This window comes from Podarcis liolepis, assembly GCF_965112155.1.
Source record: "Podarcis liolepis genome assembly, chromosome: 5".
NCBI classification, from domain to species: Eukaryota; Metazoa; Chordata; class Lepidosauria; order Squamata; family Lacertidae; genus Podarcis; species Podarcis liolepis.
The window spans coordinates 99,078,084-99,103,795 of NC_139556.1; the positions used below are offsets into that span (position 1 = coordinate 99,078,084).

Consider the following 25,712-nt stretch of genomic DNA (forward strand, 5'->3'; position numbering starts at 1 on the left):
GCAGATCGTCACTCAAGCACCGGACAAAAACGGCGGCAACAATGCAAGTCCCAGCCCCGGAGGTCACCTCTAACAAGATTAGCTATGCGTGCTGGGAGAGGAGACTGACGAAACTCCCAACGTGTTTGAAACCTCCATTGTTCAAGGGAGGGGGGGCCTCTTTGAGCTGCTGGCAGACCGCAAATCCTCCATTAAGTGATGTGCCCAAGGCCACTGACAAACAGAACAAAAAAAGCAAGGGAGGGGGAGGTTTGAAGAAAAAAGTGGGCATTCAGTGAGCCTTAATATCCCCCATGGAATTGTTCCCGCCTTTCCGTAGCACCAGCAGGGGTAGTTCCCCAGGGTGCCCCGATTTGACAGCCCGGGCACACCATGAATCCTCCTTCACCCCCCACCCCACCCCCAGCTCCAAGTTGACTTTTCAACTCCATTCCGCATCAGAGGCTTTGTGCCTTTGAAACCACAGAAAGCTGCCTCTCCATCCATCACTGACACAGAGCCCTCTAAAGTCTTAAAGCAGCCAGTTCGCTCCTTTGCAGTGGGGAAAGGCTGTGGGCACAGGGAAGGAGACACAAGAGGAGGAGAGCCCAGAAGTTCTCTCCACTGCCGGGAGCTGGACCTGAGAGGCTGCTGCATCTGGAACGGACCAGGTTGTGGCAAGGAGAAGGGAGACGAGGGAGAGGCCATCTGCACCAGGGGGCAGGCGGGGCAGGAGTGCCCTCGCTATGCTGAATGAAGCAACAGAGCAGGCACACAAAGCGGGCACTACAGGACAGGAACGCTCAGCTATTACAGCAACACGGAACCCACCAAACGTTTTCTTTTTGGCTTGAAGTGCCGAGGTGTGTTTTCAATGTACCCGCCATCCACTTGCTGGTTGGCTGGCAAAGGGTGAGGGCCAGGGCAGAGCGGCACCGCTGCAGCTGTGGCACCCGAGGCCTAACACAGTTTAACACATTCAGCCACTGAACGTAGCTGGTGGGAGAAGGGAAGGGGGATGACACAAGGCCTGTTGGTGTGGAAGACTGTGTGAGTGAATGTGTTTGTGTAAGAGAGGCCAGGACGACGACGCTTCTTGCATATTACTGTAGACCCAGTGGAGAAGCACAAACCTGGAGCTTCAGTAGCAGAAACCATAAAAGAGTCCAAGTTAGCTTTCATTCTTTCAAAGGTTATCAGTGATCTCAGCAACTATCAATATTGATATCTATAGCTGTATATCTGGACGGGATTCAACTAATGAGCACCAGCAGCAGACACCCTGCACAGGGTCTTCCTCTCATGCAATAAAGCTTTCCTTTGTGGGGCTGCTTTTGAAGGTGACCTGGAAACTACAACTAATCCAGAATGCATCAGTGAGACTGGTGACTGGGAGCGACCACCGAGACCACATAACACCGGTCTTGAAAGATCTACATTGCCTCCCAGTACGTTTCCGAGCACAATTCAAAGTGTTGGTGCTGACCTTTAAAGCCCTAAATGGCCGCAGCCCAGTAGACCTGAAGGAGCATCTCCACCCCCATTGTTCTGCCCGGACACTGAGGTCCAGCGCTGAAAGCCTTCTGGCGGTTCCCTCACTGCGAGAAGCCAAGTTACAGAGAGCCAGGCAGAGGGCCTTCTCGGTGGTGGCGCGCGCCCTGTGGAACGCCCTCCCACCAGATGTCAAAGAGAAGAACAACTACCAGACTTTTAGAAGACATCTGAAGGCAGGCCTGTTTAGGGAAGCTTTTAATGTGTAACAGACCACTGTATTTTAATACTTTGTTGGAAGCTGCCCAGGGTGGCTGGGGAGACCCAACCAGATGGGAGGGGTATAAATAATAAATAAATCATTATTATTATTATTATTCCTTCTCCCTGCTGTGCCCCCTGAAACTTGCTCTGGGGAGGGAGTCAGAAGAACCCACAGAACAGCCTGCAGGGGCAGAAGAGGTAGAATATTTCCGTCTGGCAAGCCAAAAGATCGCCTTACCGTAATGCCGAATTCCTTCCTCCATTCTATATTTTTAGCTTCTTTGACTAATGAGCGGAAGTGAACTGAGATGCACCTGCCGGTCTTTAGGTACACAGGAAGCTGCTCTATGCAGGAGTCAAACCCCCGGTCCTCCGACACTGACGGGCAGCGCCTCTCCAGGAGTTCAAGTGGGGGCTCTCCTCCAGCTCTATATGGACATGCCAGCGATTGAACCCAGGACCATCTGCAAGCAAGGCAGGTGCTCTGTCACTGAGTTATGGAGCCTTGTAGCAGAGAAGCCAAAAGGGTAAGAATTACCCACCTGTGTCTTCAGTGGTTTCTGCAGTCTCCTTCCTTGTTATACAGGAGACCAGTTTGGGAAACCCTGTTTTAGTGAACTGTGGTGTGAGCAGAGAAACCTAATTAATAATAATACTCGTGTTGTTGTTTTTAAAGTAGATATATAGCCTGCTTAATTTGCAAAGATACTCAACGCGGCTTACAATCCACGACACAATAACAATAATGCTATCACTACTGAACTAACCGATATGAAGGAAGCCACAACAAGGAACATCAAAGCCAAGCCCCCATAACAAAATCCAAAACAGCCATTGAAGCGAAGATGCCAAAGATGTAAACGACGCGCAGCAATGAGGTGCCTGAAGCTGTGGAAATGAAATGGACTTTTGCTCAAAAAGGAATGCCTTCTTCCTTTGCAAGCATGCCTTGGAGCAAAGCCACAGCCTTTGAGAAAGGCTCCTGCGCATGGCTGCCAACATGTGCCCCTTTTGCAAGGCAGCGTGTGCTGCCCACACAACAGAGGGGAAGGGGAACAAGCTCTCTGGCTCAACGGGAGAGCAAAGCAGCAGTGCCACCAGGCAGTCACTAGGGGGCGCCTCACGCCCCAAGATCTCTCCCTCTTTCCTGGAGATGCACTTTTGCTCCGTGACTCAAGCCCCACATTACTCGGGGCAATGACCAATTAAGCGATCTCCACTGGTGATAATTTAAAACACACACGCACAATGTCGAGGCTGAAGGTGGCACACTGAGTTGTTCAGCAGGTGAACCAGAGGTTGGCTGGAACTTTGCCCTAGTTTGCCTCGCAAAGGCTAAATAAAGATGAAGGCCCATTTCCTAGGAACAGCACATTCTCTGCTGCTTGGTCTGCTTTGGAATGCAGGTGAGGCGCCTCCATCACTGTCGCCCCCTCCATGTAAAATGAGTCGCTTTATTCAGAAAGACAGCAAGACAGGGAGGTGAGGCCACAACCCTTCCCCTGGCAAGCTGGTTTTCTGTGTGCAGGGATGCATATTTATTGTTTGATGCAGAGAAGCACTCCAACTTATACAACATCCCCACCCCACTTGCAGTCTGATGTGGCGAAATCCACAAACAGGGTTTATCGCCTGTTTGTGATGAGCCGGCACAAGTAAGAAGGTACGGTCCAAAGCAATTTGGTAGAATCAAGCCCGAGTTCTGTTCATGCTAGAGGGAAGGACTGCAATAACAGACTCAAATAACTTGGAGGGCCAGTTCAGATGCCATAATTTTTACAGATAGTTTGAGCTGGGGCAGATGGAGATTTATTGGTTCTCGAAAGACCTACACTGGCTCCCAGTATGTTTCCGAGCACAATTCAAAGTGTTGGTGCTGACCTTTAAAGCCCTAAACAGCCTCAGTCCTGTATACCTGAAGGAGCGTCTCTACCCCCATCGTTCTGTCCGGACACTGAGGTCCACCTCCGAGGGCCTTCTGGCAGTTCCCTCGCTGCAAGAAGCCAAGTTACAGGGAACCAGGCAGAGGGCCTTCTCGGTAGTGGCGCCTGCCCTGTGGAACGCCCTCCCACCAGATGTCAAAGAGAAAAATAACTACCAAACTTTTAGAAGACATCTGAAGTCAGCCCTGTTTAGGGAAGCTTTTAATGTTTTATAGGTTGTTGTATTTTAGTGTTTAGTTGGAAGCCGCCCAGAGTGGCTGGGGAAACCCAGCCAGATGGGCGGGGATAAATAATAAATTAATTATTATTATTATTATTATTATTATTATTATTATTATTATTATTATTGGTTCAAGCACAAAGTGATGGTCAAAGCTGAACCCACATCCCTTCCTTATGTCCCAAGACATATAAACTATGTTTTGCTCTTTATTTTTCATTCCCTTCGTCTCCTGCACTTTTCTGTCCTTTCTCCAGGGTCAACTAAAAACTGGAAGCTCCTTAGAACAGGTTCTCTTGCTTTTTCATTCTCTTCAAGCGCCGTGCAGACTTCACCATTGTCACTGAGGTGATAACGGAGATTGAGAGCCAAGCGTCGGCATTTCTAGGCGTGCAGGAAGAAAGGTTTCTTAAATCCTCGCCTCCTTCTCTCCAGGCCACACGTCTCCTTGCAATTCTATGAACTTTCACCCAGACATTTGCTGGCAGGTGGAACAATGCAGACTTTTGACACCCGGGCGTCACGTTGCCACTTAAGTCGGCCTCTGCTCACATCACTCGACAGGCGGTGACTCAGGGTGACAGAAAAGAAAACACCGGCCACGTCGGCGGCTGTAATTAATACTTGGAAGAAAATCACAAGAGCCTCCTCGAGGCCCGGCCCAGATCCACGGGAAACCAAAAGGATGGGAGGCTTTCGGACACCTTCTGGGGGGTGCAAGTTTCATCCGATTCCTTCCCTGGAAAGGAACTCATACCTCACCTTGCCATTCGCCTCTCCACACATGTGCCACAAGCATATTAGGAGGGGAGCCACTTCTAACACTTCTACCTGAAAACCAAGGCCTTTCAGCTACGGGTGCTGAAGGAATCTGACTGCTGTGCGGATCAGAACGCAGCGTTATCTTCCGCAACCCACATCATCTTCAAACCTTGAAGCACAATTCTGAGCTGGAGAAAAATGTACCAACTTCCCACCCCCTTTAAATGCCACTTTAAGGAGGGGGGTGGGGTGGGGTGGAGAGAGATGTTTTAGAAATGCTCACACTGAGAAAAATATAAATATGCATTCTTCTTGTACACTTTGTTTCTTTAAGAAAAACTGCACATTGATGAGGAAGTGGGACGGAATGGGCTTGTGAATAAACTTGCTGAAACCTGGCAAGAGCTGGAAATGGAATGGTCTCCAACTTCCACCCGAAGCATCTTCAAAGGCTGGAACTGCCATGTTTTATTCTCCACCTCTTCTTTGAAAACATGACACTGCGCATTCCACCCACCCAGCTTGGCATCTCTAGCCGGAAGGATCCTAGTTAGGGGTCATGGAATGTCCCTGAGGAACTGCTACAGCCAGAGCACAAAAATTTGGTGGCTCAGCCCGGTGTGAGTCACCTTCACAGGTGAGCTGGGAGGCAGGAATGAGCCGGTGGACACAGCTGCAAGTTTTCACATCAGATATGTTTTCAGCTGGTTTAACTGGATTTTAAACCAATATTTTCATATTTGCTTTTTAAAATGTACTGCCCCACTGGGACAGCACAGGTTATCCTTTCAGAAAGCACACCCATACATACATATAATGACCACTATTTGCATTTTAAAGAGAAGGCAAAAGCAACTGAATGGGTAGGGGAAATATTGCTTCCTTGAAGACCCCCCCTCCCCCTTTCCTTTCACACACCAGAAAACTAGGCCACCCATCAAACGAATGCAGTTCCAGTGTTTGAAATCACCAAGGGGAGCAGGAGGCCAGATTGCCTGTAGAGCGAACACCACTTTGCCTCCTCATTTTAATGAAATTACTGCACAGCCCCATTTCCCACTCATCTTTCCACCGCGACTCATTTCGAAATGCTCCGCTGGCTTCCCAGTGCCCGGAGGCCGGCGTGCGGCTTCACTCAGCTGCTGCTGCTGCTGCTGCTGCTGCGAATGTTAAAAAGCCGAGCTCGAGAGGACAGGGCATCCCATAATCTCAGAGCGCTCGTGCACTTTTTGATCATGCTCAAACGTTTGGCAACGGGGCGGGAAGGATCACGGGGAGATCTGAGCAGCTGGATCAGACGACAAGGTCTCCCTCTAGTCCCTCGGTTCCGTTTCCCAGCATGGTGCAGGTGCCTCTGGGAAGTTCGTAGGCAAGAGCCAAGGGGAAGCCTGGCAAAAAAAACCTTTCCAAATCCCTGTGCAGTTCAAGAGCAGTGCAGCTGAGCTGCAGGACGGCCCTGTTTGGCCTCCAAGGGGAACCCAGCACATCTGAGAACTCTTGAGCATGGCTCTTGCGCCATCACTCTTTCTCCTCCCAGCAGGTGCTCTTTGCTCTCCAGAGTAGGAACTTGGTCAGCTCCCAGCAGCAAAAAAAGGGTTCTCCATTAAATCAATCTTGTGTGGACAGGCCGGCTGCAAGCGCCTTTCAGACGCTTCAGTGCCATAGCTAATGGGAAACAATGAAAAGCCCAGAGACTCAGCCACAGCAGAGGCAACAGCAGTGGGAAGAGAAACCATAAAGGGGGGAAGAGAAACCATAAAGGGGGGGGGACACAGAGAAGCCGTCTCCCCACATGCATCCAGAATACCGCCTTGTCTCTCGCGTCTTTATGTGTTCCACGGTGTGGGGAGAGGCAGCTTCCCACGCCACTCGCGCACCAAGACTGGCCTCTGGCGTTACAGGCAGCGCCACTAGCCAGATCTGTGAGTGTCACCTGCAACTGAAACACTCAAACCCTGCCTTTCTGCCCTAGCAACAGGACCTGGACATCTTCTATATGGTCTGACCTTTAGTCACGCCCACCCCATTCCTCCCTTTGCAAGCTCGTTTTCTGATGGCTTACTGGAAATGCCATTAACTAAATAAATATCCAGGAGATGTGCTGGCCTCGTGGACAATGAGAGGCTTCCTGCCATCCAGGTTCCCAATGCATCACTACCCCTGCTTATCTGGAAAATTATGAAACCGCTGCCCTTATTAGAAAAGCGACTGGGCGATGCAGGTATCTTGAGCCACAGGATGAGCTGCAAGTCCGACATGCTTAAGACAGCAGCAAAAGGCCCGGTTTTGCAGAGTGCTACTCAGATAATTTGCTTGTGCCACCTCTTAGACGGGCATCTCCTCTCTGCCCATGGCACCAGGCAGTCTAGATTGCAAACAATGTGTCCATGGTGCCCCCCGTCATCAGTTCCGATAAGCAGGCAGCAAGTCTATGCAGCAGACCAATGGGAATTTCTCCCCGTGCTTGTTACTCACCTAAATGGCCTTCTTCAATTATTGTTACTCCTATTATTATTACTAATTGAATTTATATACTGCCCTATACCCGGAGGTCTCAGGGCAGTTGACAATAAAATCACATAAAAACAATAACCCAGTAACATCCCCCCCCAAAAGAGCCAGATTTTAAAAGCGTATAGGATGTCGATCAGGTCAACCAAAGGCCTGTTGGGAGCTGACCAAGAGGAGTGTTTTTGCCTGGCGCCTAAATGTGTATAATGAAGGTGCCAGGCGAATTTTCCTGGGGAGAGCATTCCACAGACGGGGAGCCACTGCAGAGAAGGCAGCGCCACCCATTCTCATGTTGCCACCCTCCGGATCTCTGGGGGAGGAGGCACACGAAGGAGGGCCTCAAGAAGCTGATCTCAGGGTCCAGCTAGGTTCATATGGAAAGATGCGGTCCTCTCAACATGAGAGATAACCTTCGCACACTTAGCAACGATAGCCAGCATTTATACAGTGCTTTAGACAGCACTCAAAGTGCTTCAAGATGCCTTATCGGGTGCTAATCCTGACCACAACCTCCATAAGGTAGGTCAGTATCCTTACCCCAAATTGAGAAAGGCTGAATGTGGCTTGTCTTAAAGGTTACCTAGACCGATGTGGCTCCACCCCAACGCTGTTAGGCTACCTCCCATCATCCCTCGCCAGTGGCCGTGCTCGTTGAGGCTGATGGGAGCTGGAATTCATCCATTTACGGAGGGCACCGCACTTGGCGCATTCAGAACTGGTAGTATTTGCTCAGACCTGCCTTCCTTCCGAGGGCCTTCCTGCAGGTTCTGCTGTTAATCCTGTTTGCGTGAGCTTGCTATTGCTTAATCATCCTTGCAATAAAGCAGGGATGGGACTGACCTGGTCTAAGCGGAGAGCCCCGTCCAGGAACCGCTGCTCACGCAGCTGCTTGGCAATCTGGTGGAGGTTGAGGACTGCCTGGCGAACTTCATCTACCGAATGCCGGGGAGAGATAGCGGGGATTTCCTCTGCCACAAACGCCTTCTCGGGGTTCTCAATCATGCTCTGGGCATGGTCATAGCTGAGCTTTGTGCAGGAGCAGATCACAGTCCGCCCAAACCACTCGTCAAGAATCTGCAATGTCAAGATGGTGAACGAGGAAAAATGAGTTGGTTAGTACTCAAGAGACACTCCAGGAAAATTCATTGCAGGAACACGTCTAGAAAAATTTGAAGGGTGCGGTTCTTACCTTGCCTTACAGACATGGCCATATGAGAGTCAGTGCGTTTCACATGACCGAAGAATCCACATTGTCCAAATAAGTGTCTGGAACTTTACTAAGGTTGTAAGGATGACACCCCATGGTCCATTGTTCTCAATACTAGCAGTGTCTTCTCGTGTTTTCAGGCAGAAGCTTTCTTAGCCTCTGGACCTGAGACCATGAGGTCTTGTATACATTCCAAAAGGAACAGGCTAAAGATCCCTCCCACCAATAACTAATAAACACAGAGGATGAGATACTAAGGAAGTGAAGGGGAAAGTGGGCAGGCAGGGGAAAAAGAGAGGCAAAAAGCAGCTCACACTAGTGGAAATTTTCTGCTGCCCCCTTAAACGTTAGGCCATCAGCAGGAAAAAGGAGAAGAAGCCAAGCCAGTGGGAGACAAATAATTAGCTAGCTAATGAGGAATACACAGTTCCTATCTTTTGCTCCGCATAGCACGGCAAGGCGCTTTTCTTCCCAGGCCCCCTCCTGCAAGCTGCTGCGGAGGAAAAATGAAGAATTGTGTTGCTGGAGACAAGCCCTAATTGCCTGCAACCATATGAACTCTCCATGAAGAGAGGCATGTGCCCTCTTAGTGCGACACATTAAACGGCTCTTAAGCCCTCCCCTCCATCTTCTCCTCACCCTTCTTAATCCCTGGCTGTCAGGAACAGCTGCATTAAGCCAAGGTTCTCATTAATCTCGACCCGAGCCGTTACAGCTCAATGCAAGACATCTCAGAGCCATTGGAAGCATTAACACTGCCGATCTGTACATGAGCTAATTCCATAAATCCAGGCAAATCTGCCTTAAAGGTGTTACTGCCTGGGCATGGGCACAGGCAGAGATTTCCCGTCAAGTGCAGCTCTCCAGAGCCAAGGGCAACCGGAGCACAGCCTCTGGGCAAGATGCAATAAATTTAAAAAGGAAGGAGGATGAAAGCAGCTTCCAGCCCAACGCGAAAGCTGCAGAAATCTGAATTCAGGCCAGGTGAACTGGTTGGGATGTAGAGCAACCCTTTGGCTGTTCAGTTTGAGGCTGATGGGATCTGTGGTTCAAAGAACATTGAGATGGCGGGGGTTTGTGGAAGGCTGATTCACAGGGATTGGAAGCAACGGAGATGCAGGCAACAGTTGTGGTATGAAGGGGTGGAGAACAACATTAATTCATGGAGGAAGGAGATCAGTCTATAGCTATTAACCAGGGTGGCTGAATAAAGTCTCCGCATTCAGAGGCAATGTGGGAAATAACTCCAGGCCTTTCTACCCTGCTGTGCACCCCAGGTGTTTTTTCCTGGCTTAAATGTGTCCTTGAACTCTGACTTTTGACTTTGGCCCTGCCCACCGCTGGGCAGGAGGCGCCTGGAAGATTGCATAGAGAGCAATGCAGCCCTAAGGCCTAGATGTGTCTTTGAACCCTGCAATGTATCTTTGAACACCATTTGCAGGGGTGCTGTGTGAGCTTCTGGGCTTCTTGGAGACAGCTGGTTAAACCAATCGGAACCAGGGCAAGATGGACTTTTTGACCGACCCAACGTGGAAATTCTTAAGTTTTATGTTCCACCCAGAAATGAACCTATCTGGACCAATTTGCACACAACAGCTCTTGTGCTTCCTAACTAGCAGTAAGCCTCCGATTCAAGTCTCCCGCCTGTGATGTTGGCGCTGCCAACTCATGTCTGCACACTTGAAGTTGTGTTTTTTGAGCTTATCTGGTCAATCAATGGGACAATCCAAGGGGCAGCTCTGAATGATTTATACCTAGTCCTGCAAAGCTGCTGGGGCTTACCTTGCCTTGAGGAGTCAGCTTCCATATGACGGAGAAGGTGAGTCTGTCCGTCATAGGATTGAGACTGCACAGCTGCTCACAGAGGAGTTTGGGGAGCATGGGGATCACCTAGGAAACAAAAGTACTGTATGTGAAGATGAATTCAGTTTCCCTGAAAGCAGTATTTTAGTTTTCCACTGACACCAGTGCAAAGATTTCTGCTTGTACAAAGAGACTTTCCTCCCTCTGATCACCACCCCCATCTGCTCCAGAGGGTTGGAAGAAGCCCCAAGGGCAGAGTTAGGAGCAGGCAGGGGGAGGAGAGGAAGAGAATGCTTGGTTGCACAAGCAAATAAAGTCCTTGTGCCGATGGAACAATTGCCTTAGTGCTACGTTGGATTCCACCCATAAGCAATAATATTGTGCTCCTACTACTTTGCCATGCTATGTACACATATTTATTTTTCTTACTGTCTGTGCCATCTGTATGGCAAATTTGGACAGTGACAGCCAAGAATTGGGCTTTTCCAATAACATCCTACTCTCATGTAAAATCCCCTTCCTCCAAAAGTAAGGAAAGGTACGGTTCTTTGATGGCTTTTTGGGAAAGATGGAACGCACACCTCCTCTGTCAGCCTTCTGGGTGACAACACTGAGCTGCTTCACCCAACACACTAAGCCAAACATTGGCTTTGGGAGACCACACAAATGAGAAGAGCCTACGGCCAATTTGCTCCCCCCACCCCCACCCCCAGTCCTTTGTGCTGCCTTGGCTTAGCACGGTGTCTGAGCTAGGACTTGTGGTTAAGCTCCCCCCTTGCTAAGCTCAAGCTGTACCTAAGGTTTGGTTTCAGGTACCACATGAACAAGGCCATTGTTCTCAGCATTTTTCTACAGTTGCCTTTCTGTAGTGTTGATATTGCATTGTTAGTGTTTAAACTGCTACTTCTGATGTGATATTTTTCTCCAGTTAGGGGTTCTCTGGGTAAGCACAGGCAACAGCTGCCTTTCCTGTCAAAAGGGCTCCCCATACCATTCTGGGTCACTGACTGCATTTACACCAAGTGATGCAAAAACCTGCTGATAACGTCACCACTATTGCTAATTGAAGTAAGCATGCAGGTTACAAAAAAAGAGAAAAACACCCAGTCCCGCCAAAAAAAGTGGGGTGGAGGATGAAAAAATCCCAGGACCCTGTGTAAGTTTCACAATGCAAACATTTTCTATCTACATGCCAAGCCTTCACGGGAAAGCTCTTAAAATATTTAATCACGTTTGTGGCTTGGCACCCAATCCCTGCTCATAAATCCACTCTAATTGCCTGGCAGAGTTTGGGATAGCAGGCCTGGCTGTTGAGTCTCCAGCCAGCCGGGAAAGAAATCGCTTTTCCATATGAATCAGCAGGGCAGGCTGAACTGGAAGGTCAGGAGGGCAGCAGGGTCCGATAAGCTGTTCCTCTAGACACAAAAGGCCGCCAGCTGTGTTATTCCAACGGCAAGGGAGCACGTTGACAATAGGAGCCGGCCCATAACTCACAGATGTCCTACGTGAGGCCGGCCATGCCTCGGCCTGCTTAATGGGAGGCTATCCACTTGAGAAGGGGCAGAGCCCTTCAAGGAGGGTCAGAAAGGCCCACCGCCAATCAAAGATGGGAGCGCTAGCTGCAAGGTATTGCAATCTCAGATAACAGCCAGGAGCAAGCAGAAAGAGATTAGCAAAAAGCCCAGCTGGAGCCAAGGATGCAGCTGGAGAGCGGCTCTTCGTGACCAGGAGGCACCTACTCAGACTCTTTACTGGTAAAAAGAAGAGCAAAGGAGGGAAACCTCCGCTGCCAAGGTGGGACGTTTGGCTACTGATCGCTTATCTAAAGTGCCCCTGATAAGGGCCAGAGCTGCGTGGTAGAACTTCTGTTTTGGATGCAGAAGGCCTCAGGTTTAATCCTGAGCATCTCCAGGTCAGGCTAGGAAACCCTGTCTGAAACCCTGCAGAGCCTTTGCCAGGCAGAGTAGACACTACCAAATTAGATGAACCAAAGGTCTGGCTTAGTATGGCCCAATATTCCTCCGTTCGCCTACCTTCAGAGGTGAGGTAGGTGGAGACTGGGGAGAGGGCACCATTCGTGGTGGCAGCGCCATTTGGGGAGAACTCTCCCACAGGCTTGCCTGGTGCTGAAAGCAAGGTCTTTCTGAACGGCTTTCTCGGCAAGGCTTTTAAATCTCTCTGCTTAGATCCATTAAATGCTGCTGAGATAATGTTAGGTTGTCCCACTGTTTCAACTATTATTTTGCAAGTTCCCTCTTTGCATGTTTGGGCTACAAATTGTAAACCTGGAAGCTGTGACTGAAGCTAAAGAAGGGCAGGGCATATTGTTAAATACGCAAATAAATGAAGTTATTTGGCCACCTGCAGTGTGCCACTGAACATCCTAGTCTCTCCTTAAGGTAAGAGCACAACCTGTATAGGCCAGGCTGCACACAGAGGCAGCAATCTGACAACCATTTGTGTAAACTGAGAGAGAGCACACCCACAGCTGTCATTTTTATCCCTGGTATTGCATTTTTAGATTTACATTACAAGAAGCCCGCTTCCTACCAGATCCACCCAGCAGAGTAATGCTTTCCCTTGTTTATTTTATAAGATTTCTTACCCATCCTTCACCGTAAGATCCCAGCAATATAATTAAAAGCAAGTAAAAAGTGTAACAGTTTATATACAATTTTATATAGATATAGTTATATATACACATACAATTCCAAGCAAAAGCAGCACAAGATTAAACGAAATAGGAGAGGTGGTCACACTTTGTTTGTTGAAATCATTTCTACAGCACACCATCAGCCACAAAATTTCCTGGGTGGTTTTTGATAATAATAACAGCAACAATAATTTAAAAAATGCAGCATCACAAAACAATAACAAAACAGCGAATTCTAAAGGACAGACTAGAAAGGTGTTCGCTTCTCCCCCAAAATAAAACGAGGTAGGCATCAGGCAAGCTTCCATGGGGAGAGAACTCTAAAGTTGGAGTTCTGCCGCAGAGAAGGCTGTCTCTCCTTCCTCCCATGCCGGGAACGCGATAGGTGGGTGAGGGAGTAAGAAGAAAGTTTGCAGATGACATCAGTGCACAAAGAGGACAATGTGGCTGTTGAACTGTGCAATGGATCAACCCAATTAAGTCACATCTTTGCCATTCTGACGGGGCAGGACGCAGATCGGGAGCAGAAGACATGGGGTGGTGGCATTTCTGAGATTCCCAAAAAGCCAAACAAAAGACGGCTCTGCAACTATGCAGCAACGGCAGAATAAGCTCAGGGCTCTTTAAGGACTGCAGACAGGTCTCCCAGCCTTCAGAGCCGCTGAAAAGGAAGGCCCTGGCAGTCTCCACCCCCATCGTTCAGCCCGGACACTGAGATCCAGCTCTGAGGGCCTTCTGGCGGTTCCCTCATTGCGAGAAGTGAGGCTACAGGGAACCAGGCAGAGGGCCTTCTCGGTAGTGGCGCCCGCCCTGTGGAACGCCCTCCCATCAGATGTCAAAGAGATAAACAATTACCTGACATTCAGAAGACATCTTAAGGCAGCCCTGTTCAGGGAAGTTTTTAATATGTAACGCTGTACTGTTTTAACACTTGATTGGGAGCCGCCCAGAGTGGCTGGGGAAACTCAGCCCGATGGGTGGGGTATAAATAATAAATAATAAATAATTATAATAATAATAATAATAATAATAATAATAATAATAATAATAATAATTATTATTATTATTATTATTATTATTATTATTATTATTTCAGGTGACCCTGGTCCTTTGCTAAGTCACCACCTTTCACAGCTCAGCCAGAAGAATCCACTGGGAGCTGCCCAGGGTCCTGATCTGCCTTGCCTTGCCTGGACTTGCCCTGACCTTACTGGAAGAGGATCTGGCAACTGTCATCACCTCCCCTGCAAGCCCCATGAGATTACAGGCCCACCCAGGTTTGGACTGAGCGAGATGAGCGAGTGTCTGAGCTCCACCCTCCTCTGCCCAAACCCACCAACTGCACCATACCAGCCTTGACCTCCAGTTTCCCCAAACATCCCTCTCTCCTGATTTTGCCTTGAGCTGTTATGCTTCCAGACTCTGGGCTGGTCCTGGGATAGGAGGGCTCACGGTGAGCGTTGTAATCGAGCTCCAGAAGGGTTCGGGGGCCACCAAGTTCAAACGCAGGCCAGCCAGGGAAGGTCCATCCCCAGCAGGAATCGTGGTGGGGAAGCCTGGAGGAAATCAGCACGGCCAAAGGACAAAACCCCTTTTCATGGAAAGTAAAATGGAGCGCTTCCACCAAGTCCCACTGACAATCTTGTTCCCACCGCTCAACCTGGCTGCCTGCCCACACCCACTCAGTTTGAGGGCTCGTTCAGGCTTCCCAGAACAGGCCCTCCACCAGTGGCCTTTGAATCAGGTGGAGCCATGCTTACAGCCTGATGGCTTCCATGGCTCTGAGCCCGTGGTTTAGGGAGGGGACTCAGAGACTTAATCATGGGGTGGCCTCGTGCACTGAAAGACACTCAAAGGAAACAGGCAATTTGTTTATGAGCCAAGAGTTTCTGCTCAAGAGTTTCCTTTCTTTCCCTCTTACTTTCTGTATCAACACTTCCATGAATTCAAACTTCGATCACCTCCTTGTTATTCCGCTTGAAGCTATCAAAATATCAACACCCCGACAACCTGCTGGTGTCAGAAGTGAACGTCTTGAGGCCCTTGGACTCGACATGAAGACTGGCTTCCAGTTCCGATCTTTGATCTCCATTATAAAAGAGGACCAGTAAAATATTGTAGGGATTTATGGCTGACCTTCCCCACTCAAACTACTTCACACCTAAAACAACACACAGGGACGTGCCAGAAGGGAGAAAACTGTTTAGGTTTGCCTGCTTTGTAGAACCTGATACACTCATCACTAAGCCTTGCACTTTCTCAAAACAAACCATTAGCCTTTTGCACAACTACTCCTTCTCTCCCAGACAGGCAAGTTCAAGTGAATTAGTTCTGCAGATCTATTTGATTTCCTTGCAAGGTCCGTCCCCCCCACCACCACAATGTTCAACTGGAGCTGCAACACTACCCACGTCAAGCCTGATTTTCTCCAGGGCTGCTTTCCCATGGTATTTCCACCATACTGACATTTAGCGCTCAGAACAAAGAAGATTTGCACGGAAAAATATACATTTCTCCATTTTAAAAAACCCATTGCCTACTGAATACAGAGTATTTCTTATTTTCAGCTTCTGCCTCTTGGAATAAGCACTGGGCTTGAGTGCCCTTTCCCTAACAAAGAACCATGATCAATAACTTCCATGATCAATAATCAGCAACACACAAGCAGCTAAGAGAGTTCTAAACTGAAATATTCCATTTTATTGTCCCTCCCCCTTTGTCTCTCCCTCGTCTGAATGCAAGCTATAAGCTCCTGGCAGGTTTTATGTTATTCTATAAAGAGTCAAATACAGCAGCTCTGCAATTAATACTAAGAATAAAGGAATAAATCACTAATTAGCAAAACATGCCTATTCAGAAGCGTCACAGTGTTGAATTGCAGCAACATGGGCACCTGAAAGACGAAGACTACTTTACACAATGAACATGATTAACGTATGGACTTCACTATCAATTCCGCACCAATTGCACTGGCTACCAGTGTGTTCTGGGCCCAGTTTAAAGTGCTGGTAGTAACCACTCAGGCCATAAAGGGTTTGGGACTGAGTTACCTAAAGGACCACTGGTACTCGTATAACCTGCCTATAATCTAAGATCTGTGTCTGGGGTCCCAGTTGCATGAGTACCATGCAGTTAACGCCTGGCTTGGCATTCCAGAAGGTCTTAAAAACCGAACTTGCTGCTATTGCCTTAAGCAGGCTCAGGTGAGCGAATTCAGCTCCCATTGCTGCATCCCGTTAATGTTTCCTAGTCCGCCTGCACGTTCTGTTGCTTTTATTTCTCACTGGACACCACCTTGTGGAAGGCTGGCCTCTGAAAAGCAACTGCTAAATAACCCATATAAATAAAGAGCCTGGAGGATACAAACCTGTCAATAGCTATTAACCATGACAGTTGCATGGAATTTCCCATTTGGGAGCAGTAGCCGTGCCCCCTGCCAGCTTTCTTATAAGGACGATCATAAAGCACAGGAAATGTCTCATTTCCGCCCAGTTTCTTGGCAGAAAACCACGATCTGTTTGGACTTGTGGGCAGCATCCAGAAGAACGTTATCTGCCTGTGTTTCGCTCTGGGGCACCGATGCGAATCTCACCTTCTGCACGAGGTAGACGCTTGTTGCTCTCTTGCTCGCAATTTCATCCAGGGCCGTGTCCTCCTTCACAAAGTAGCTCACATCTGCAATGTGGACGCCCACTTCGAAGTTACCTGAAATGGCAGAGGGAAGGTGAAAGGTCAGGTGAGAAAAGGAAGCAACAGAAAATAAAACAAATGCACGGCCATTCTATTCTACAGCTGTGAGATTCTTCAAAATGCAGGCGGACCAGATCTTCTACGGTACAAAGCTCAGGCACCGGACATTCACTATGTGACCTCTTCCAGGGGCAAGTGAATTTCCCTGAATTGACTGGATGTCAGTGGTTCATTCTAGACATGCACTCTAACACTCCTGTTACATTTGAACTGGGGGAGCAGGTAGAGGGGCTCATCATAACTTTTACGTATATGCCTGTTGTCTTTGTCCATGGAGTTTTCTTGGCAGGGATACTGGAGTGGTTCCTGCTCCAGGTGGATCACGTTTGGTCAAAACTCTCTACTATGACCTGTCCATCTTGGGTGGCCCTGCACGGAATAGCTCATAGCTTCTCTGAGTTATTCAAGCCCCATGGCAAGGCAGTGATCCATGAAGGGACCTCATGAGAAGAGAAGACTTCCTGGAAAAGACCCTGATGTTGGGAAAGATGGAGGGCACAAGGAGAAGGGGAGGACAGAGGACGAGATGGTTGGATAGTGTTCTTGAAGCTACCAGCATGAGTTTGACCAAACTGCGGGAGGCAGTGGAAGACAGGAGTGCCTGGCATGCTCTGGTCCAGGGGGTCATGAAGAGTCGGACATGACTAAACGACAAAACAACAACAAGCAGGTAGAGGAAGGAATAGAATTGACTCTAATTAGGGTTACCAGCCAACTTGGAGGAGGGACTGAGGGGAGCAAAGTGGACTTTCTTTCAGCCAAGTTGCCAGAAGAGAAGGATTTTCTTACTGCAAATTCTCATGCCTCAATGTGTACCGAGGAAAGCCTTGACACCCTGGGCAAGCCTCCCCTCTCTGGTCCGGAGGTGGAACCTACTTCCGACTTCCAGGAGGCAATGTGACCAGATGCCCTACCTTTACAGAGAGGCAACAAACAAAACTCACAGGGATCCCACAAAACAAGGACAACTATACAACTGCCCTCATATATCAGAGATACTACATATTTCATCCAACAGGTAGAGGGATAAAGTATTGATAATCGTGAACATTTTACTACACTGGATGCCAACTCCATATATACTTCCATAACCTATGGGGGAGCAAGGTCCATAATTGAATGCATTTTGATTTCTCATTCCTCAGCTAATGAATCCACTCTTTTTTTTCTTTTTCTTTTTCTTTTTAAGGGATTTGATGGACATTATTTTAGCAAAGAACTGTTTATGATTCGACATTCAGTTTTCTTTTCAAATAAAAGGGGTGGCTATAGCTAGTTTGGTAGTGCCAAGTATTTCCAATCTGTAAATGGCTGAGCTTGAGAATGCTAGTATTTTAAACTCTGTGCACAGTCCCCCTAAGAAACATATCAGATGTTATGGTTGCCACATAGAAGATATTTTCATTTTATTCTCCAAGTTATCTGAGGCTGGTGAGTTTTTTGGTTGGATCAATTCTGTTAATGATAATGTCAAATTCACTCGCCAAGTGGACCAAATAAATATTTTGTTTTTCGATGTGTTGCTGCCACAACAACATCCTTTGAGTGGCAAGGGATACTAAAGCCACAGACAGAAGTTCATTATTTGCATCAGGTTTCTTAAGAATAATTGACTGTATGGACACTTTTCACATTTAACAAAAGACTTCACATTTGATCAAGTTTAGAAATCTCACGCCGATCAATTTTCTCACACTTTACACAGCAGGAGTTTCCCAAAACAGATGGTTTTAGAGTCCAGGTTAAGAGCAGATAGGGTCAGCTCACGATCACTCAATCCAACACTAAAAGAAGTGGGTTATTTTGGTCCTTGGACTTCAACCATGTAGCCCATAATATCAAACGTATTGTATAGAAACACTGGCATATTGCTCAAGGTTTGCTAGGGTGCCAAAGGAGTTCCTTTTGTGGGATTCTGCAGAACTATCAGTTTGGCAGATAAATTAGCCAGTTCAGACATTATGCACATGAAATCTCTTGGAAATGATCAAATCAGTCACGGTAAGTGTGGTCACTGTACACGATGTCCACAAAGTCTGGAAACGAAACAGTTTTTATCTTGCTGGTATAAAAAAAATATGTTTTGAAAGCTTTTTCTAATTGCAATTCATGTTGTATTATGTGACCATGTTCAAAATTATATGTTGGTCAGATCATTAGACCTCTTAAGATGAAGTTAACTGAACACAAGCCCAAAATTCGTACTAGAAACCCCATTAACCATGCATTTTCTGGAATGTCATCACAGGACTTCTGGTTATTATTATTTTTTGCTCTAGAAATAATTCATCCTGGTCCATAAAAAAGATTATCTTTGGACTTGCTACTTTCCCAATGAGAAGTATTTTGGATACACAAGTTAATTCCAGGTCCTCTGGTGGTTTAAATGACAAAATGGATTTAAGTGTATTTCTATGATCATTTAATAAATGATTTCTTTTTAAAATAGTAGCTCTACTCATAAGTAATTGTTCCACTCAAGTGTAATAGCCACTTTTGAGATTCACATCTGTAGGTGGTACATGGATTGGCAGCTGATTTCCATCCTCCTTTATAAGACCTCAGTTACATTATATTTTGCGCACAGAAGCAAATTTTCTTTTTAAAGCAGTAACACAGCTACCTCTTTTTTATATTTTGAAACTTTACCTTTCTATGGTAGGCTTTCATTTTTATATCATACAAACTTCGTATGCAAGAAAGATTCACAAAAGCTATGCAGCCTTTATGCTATGGTCTCTGGGTGTTATTGAATTATATTTTTTACCTGGCGCAGGGACTAGTGTTGATGTAAGATTTTCACACCTCCCCCCCCCCAAAAAAAAATCATCCCCAAATCTACTATGCAGGGTCGGAGGAGACCCAGAGTAGATTTAGGGGGTGCACAAGAGGGGAAAGCAGAATAATATTTTGGCTAAAAACCTGTGAGCAGGTGGCTTGTGTACCTGCTCTGTCTGCTGTCCAGGTTCAGTGTTTTTTGAATTGGACACCCAGCTGTTTTTGGACTGCAACTCCCATCATCCCTGACCATGGGTCCTGCTACCTAGGGATGATGGGAGCTGTAGTCCAACAACCGATGGCGACCCAAATTTGAGAAACACTGCCTGTTGATGGGCAGCTCCAAGACCCCTGTTGTGTTCTTTATCCTTAAACCAAATCTAGACAGATATACAATTAAAAAATAAAAGCAAAAACATTCTAAAACAGATTAAAACAATCTGAAAACAATTGCAATTTCTTTAAAAAAAAGTTTAAAAGCAGTTATTGTTAAAAACATTCTTCCATCTAATTATCTTTGAGGTTGCCAAGCACATTTCTGTTTGTCTCAGGGTCCGATTCCTGGCCAGGTAGAATTTTAGCGCCCTCTTAAATAAGTGCCTGATTGTAACCTGTGTTCCAGATTCTGGCGAAAAGCAGCACAAACTAATCTTGAAGGCCAGAGCAACAAGGAATCTTCCTAAGGCAAGACCAAAAGAGCTGACCTTAGCACCACCTTATCCTTAGGAAACTCAACAGGGGCGGAAGCCAGGTCAGCAATAACTCACACGGTGTCGGTGAAATTAATCCTTTATTCAGAGAAACAAACAGCTCGGGAGGCCAGGCCTAGTGGGCACAGCAACTGTTCCCAGTAGATCTTGTCGCAATGAGAGCATCGCAAGGACTGGAGGTCCCTGCCTTCCTGCAGCTCTCTAACTCTCCTCCTTACCCAGTTCCTTCCCAAGCAATCAGCGCTGAAAAGAACAAAAAACCCACCTCATCCTCATTAGAACGGCCTGCTGAGAGAATAATTAAAAATGTGCAAGGGGAAAGAAGGAGCCCCCATCCCACGGCAAGGGATGCATACCACAACTCTTCAGAAACGGCCTCCTCCCGGTGTTATCACAGGCTCTGAAAGCTCTTCCACCGGGAGGCTGGCGGGTCAAGCCTAAAACTACTTAGATGGTAAGCCTTAGACCAACAGCGAGAATATTGCAAGCGACGGGAGCCAAACAGTTGCAGGAGGCGAGGGAAAAAGACACCCCTTTTGAAGTCTATATTCTAATATACCGACCCTACAGGACAAATATTGATGGAAGGAAAAGGAGGGAGTCATTACATCATGGCGTTAATCGCAGCCTAATCCGATACCCAGGCTCTTGCAGATATGAACTCTCTGCCCCAAACCGAATGTTGACAAACCGAGAGGGATCCCGTTACGTGAGATAACACAACGGGGAAGCCGCCAAGGAAAACAACACTGAGCGAGAGTTCGCTTGGTGCTTGGGGTTCCCATCCCAGGTTCTTAAAGCGAGGGGGCAGCCTAACGCCTCCTGATTCCCACCCCACCCTTCACACTTGACCTCAAAGTGGCAGATCATCTGCCTTGCATTAAGAGGGTCCCAGCTGCAATCCCCAGAACTCTCCAGGTAGGGTTGGGAGAGACTTCTGTCTGAAATGTTACAGAACTGCTTCTGGCCACAGTAGACCAGAACTTTCCAAACTGTGTGCCACAATACGTTCGTGTGAACACTTCCCGTGCTCCTCTCGGGGCTGGAAAGGGGTTAATTATACCTCCAGTTTGCTAGTAAAACTGAATTAAAACTGGATAAAAAGTGTGTCATTGATATGAAAAGTATGGAAAGCTCTGCTGTAGACAATACTGATCAAGACGGGCCAGTGGTCTGACTCAATATGAGGCAGGCTTCCTAAGTGTCTATGTTTGCACCACATTCCATTATTATTAGTAGCAGCAGTAGTAGTAGCAGCAGCAGCAGCAGCAGCAGTAGTACCCAGCCCATTTGACTGGGTTGCTCCAGCCATTCTGGGCAGCTTCCAGCATACAGAAACACATACTGAAACATTAAACCTTAAAAGCTTCCCTATACAGGGCTGCCTTCAAATGTTTCCTAAATGTTATAACCTCTGGTTGGGAGGGTGTTCCACATGGAGGGCGCCACTACCGAGAAGGCCCTCTGCCTGATTCCCTGTACAGTGGTGCCTCGCAAGACGAAAAGAATCCGTTCTGTGATTCTCTTTGTCTAGCGGTTTTTTCGTCTTGCGAAGCAAGCCCATTGAAGGATTAGCGGATTAGCGCTATTAGCGGCTATTAGCGGCTTATCTGCTGATCGGATCAGCTGATAAGCAGCTTAGCAGCTTAGAAAAGGGGGGGAGAGGGGAAAACCAGCAGGAACTCGCAAGACATTGTCGTCTTGCGAAGCAAGCCCATAGGAAATTCGTTTTGCGAAGCACCTCCAAAACGGAAAACTCTTTCGTCTAGCGAGTTTTCCGTCTTGCGAGGCATTCGTCTTGCGGGGCACCACTGTAGTTTCACTTCTTGCAGTGTGGGAACTGCCAGAAAGCCCTTGGTGCTGGATCTCAGTGTCTGGACTGAACAATCAATCACATCAATACAGTAAATCTGACCGAACTATCACAATGAATTAAAACCTGAGCCAAACTCCTTAGAGAATACCACATACCTCTTGAGAATACCATATCTGATCCCATTCCCTCTATCAGCTCCCACCTCAGCACATAGTTACTACTTCTGTCATTTGCCTAATTTTTAAAACATCTTTTTACGGGGTTTTATAATCGAGGATCATGGGAATAATAAATGATACAAATAAACATACCATCTCATTTGCCTGATTAGCCCCAAAGCCCAACCAATAATGAATCACATAATGAATGGAATGCCATTATGATTCTTCTAAATCCACCAAATTTGGTCACACAATGACATCACAGAGGAAAAATCAGCTGAGAGCGAGAGCAATGCCTCCTGGATTATTCACATGGGTAATCTCAACCGTAATTCAACTTTTGAATTCTGGTGCTGGAGGAGGCTCTTGAGAGTCCCATGGACTGCAAGAAGACCAAACCTCTCCATTCTGAAGGAAATCAGCCCTGAGTGCTCACTGGAAGGACAGATCCTGAAGCTGAGGCTCCAAGACTTTGGCCACCTCATAAGAAGAGAAGACTCCCTGGAAAAGACCCTGATGTTGGGAAAGATGGAGGGCAGAAGGAGAAGGGGACGACAGAGGACGAGATGGTGGGACAGTGTTCTTGAAGCTACGAACATGAGTTTGACCAAACTGCGGGAGGCAGTGGAAGACAGGAGTGCCTGGCGTGCTCTGGTCCATGGGGTCACGAAGAGTCAGACACAACTAAACGACTAAACAACGACAATCTCAACCAATAAAAGACCACAGAATGAACAAGGTGGCATCCTTAAGGGAAAACAAACTGCTGAGAGAGAGCAAAAGGAGGCAATGGAAAGAATAGGCCAAACATCTTCAGAGTTACTGCTGAAAATGTTTTAATGTTCCCTCAACACTGCCAAAAACATGCCCCCAAAACAGTAAGCAGTTTTGGCTTAGCCCTAATCAACTCCGATGTCATATGTAAACTTGCAATGATTGAAGTTAAAAATGGCACCCATCCATTGGAACAGTTTCTTCCCATGTTACACATGGTTATACAAAGGGCTTGTTGAGATCTGAAAAAAGAATCTAATGGGTTTGAACCTATTCCAGGATGCTGTGTGTAACCCCAATCCTATGTGGCAACTGAAGGAGGAATGATTTATACAACACACCTATGAGAAGAGTTTAAAGCAAGCTGGGATTTCAACTTCTCCACTGATGACCTCACCTCCCCGAACAAAAACAGCCCAGAGAACTCAATTTTCCTTTATTACCAAAGAAATAATAATAATAAAACAGGATGAAGAAAGAGAGGGAGGAAGGGTCTGTAAGTACTCAGTAAAAGCTGCCAACACAGCAATTTGAATCAAGTGTTCACTCTTGGAATGGGGAAATTGGAGTTTAAATTTGTGTGAACAGCAGGAGCAGGAAGAGCAGGAGAGATACCCTGGTGGTAAATTCACATTCACTTTCCTAAGCAACGTTTTCACCACCCAGATTAAAACAGGGAAAGAGAAAATTAGCCAGTTCTGTGAGAACAGATACTGGCGCTGGGAGGTATTACACTGGTACCTCGGGATGCGAACGGGATCCGTTTGGGAGCCCTGTTCGCATCCTGAATGGAACATAAGACGCGACGGTGCATCTGCGCATGTGTGGGTCACATTTTGCTGCTTCCGTGCATGCGCGCAACGGCATTTTGAGCATCTGCACATGCGCGAGCAGTGAAACCCAAAAGTAACACGCTCCGTTACTTCTGGGCTGCCGTGGAGTGCAACCCAAAAGCGCTCAACTTGAAGCACATTCAACCCGAGGTATGACCGTACATCCAGCAGGACTATGAGATGCAGTGCTCTGAAAGCAGCTTGAAAGGCTATCACCACTACGGAGTACGCAAGATAATTTAACCCTATTTTAAGTCCTATTTCAAGATCTGAGCCATGCTAACAGGCATGAAACAGGGATGCCATCAAGACAGAGACTTAGTTTTCCAAGGCTAACTTTAACCTCTGTTGACAAGGAATGGCTGTGGCTCAACGGTAAAGCAAGAATTCTCCTGAAAGCATTCAAGCACACCTCAACTTTTCTCATATGGAGTTGGGGCCAATTCATCCTCAAAGCTAGCTATGTTTATTTATGGCTTCTATAGCTGCTGAAGGCATTCACCGAGGGACCCAGAGTTTGCCAGTAGGAGACCATGGGCCCCTGAAATCAGCTGGCATTTTGAAGGCCGGCAGCCCGATCCCTCTTCACGCCAAAAACCATGCCAATTCATTGTTCAGGGCTTTATTTGGCTTACATAAACCTTCCTTGCCTGGCCTGGGGGCATTCTGGTTTTCGCAAAGTGCCAAGGAGCGGAACGTGAATTGGCGGCTTTGTTTACCAGACCACGGTAAAACAGAATGTCATAGAAGGCAGATTCAGCCAAGGGACATGGAAGAAGGCAAGCCCATTCCATCCACTCAGTGTTTCCCCCCCAAAAAACTGAACTCAACAGTTACCAAGTTCCCCCGCCCCTCACTCCTTTTGACATGAAACACTGGAGAAAAACGCAGCGAGAAGAAAACAGCCAAAGAGAACCCAATGTTCTCGGAGTTTCAGAATCTCCCAGGGTGAGCCTCCGAAACAAAGAATGGGGTGTGTGTGTTTAGAAAAGGTCAGTCTCCCCAGGGCTTCCCACCAACCTGACCATCAGAAACACACCTCCTCATATCATTTCAAGGACAGGTTCCAAAATATCTTGCTTGGTGCGGAAGACCAAATGGCACCTTCTCCATTTCACCTGCAGAAACGGATCGGAGCAGCAGCTGGATCTCACTTCCACACCGGGGGGTGGAATAGCATCCTCCAGCACACCTGAGGACCACAGAGCTCTATCCTCCAGCGCCCCGGAATCTAATGCCCAAGACAGCTCTCTACCCAATGGTTGGGCCGGCCTTGCTCTAAATGGATGGGAAAATGGAGGTCTCTCTTTTTTCACCCAAGGAAGGCTCACTGGGGAAACATGTTCAGAGGAGGCTCCAGGAGCTTCATCTCCTTGCTCCAGTAAATGTATTCACACACACACACACACACACACACACACACACACACACACTGAAAAAACATGGAGGTGGCCACAGAATTCCCAAGCCTAACGACGCATACAGTACTGGAGCATATGTGGAGTTCCACATCAATGAAGCTTCTCAGTAACAGATCTCAGTTTTCAAATACCAGGAAACACCTTTCTCTGAGTGATTCCTGGTCAAATCAGACAATTCGTACCTGGGTGGGCAAACAGCCTTATAGCTTCTTCTGTTCTTTTGATGAAGGGCAGATAAATATTGCTCATAACTAACAGAGGTATATGTGGGTAAGTCACTCTGGAGTTTTGCTGTGAAGCAGTGTCGATTTTTCTATTTATTTAGAAGTTTGCACACTAGTATGTGCAAGCATCTGCACAACTCCGCCTCAAAAAGCAGAGTGCAAAAGAGGACGCAATCTGAAATACCCCATCTCCTCCCACTTTGGCCTGGATTAAAACAAAAACTGGGCCTCACAGGAATCACTTTTGCATGCTCACACACAGGCGTGTCACCAATTTTCTATGCACACACACACACACACACACACACACACACACTGAATGACGACCCAGGGTCAACATGGCTTCTGACTGTTCTCTGATCCCCAGAGTGGCTCTTTGAGAGGTATGAGGAACTAGATCGGGGTGGGGTGG

General features: G+C 47.3%; 1 protein-coding gene across 5 annotated transcripts in view; it reads right to left on the reverse strand.

The window, feature by feature from the left end:
* Positions 1-25,712, reverse strand: part of DIS3L2 (DIS3 like 3'-5' exoribonuclease 2) — a 196,215-nt gene that overhangs the window by 49,258 nt on the left and 121,245 nt on the right. For all 5 annotated transcript variants that reach the window (XM_083503943.1, XM_083503946.1, XM_083503944.1 and 2 more), the window contains 3 exons: positions 16,426-16,538; positions 10,160-10,267; positions 8,011-8,244 (listed from right to left, as the gene is read on the reverse strand). In XM_083503943.1, coding sequence (XP_083360069.1) covers positions 8,011-8,244; positions 10,160-10,267; positions 16,426-16,538 — 455 coding nt within the window. The remainder of the gene's footprint in view (positions 1-8,010; positions 8,245-10,159; positions 10,268-16,425; positions 16,539-25,712) is intronic.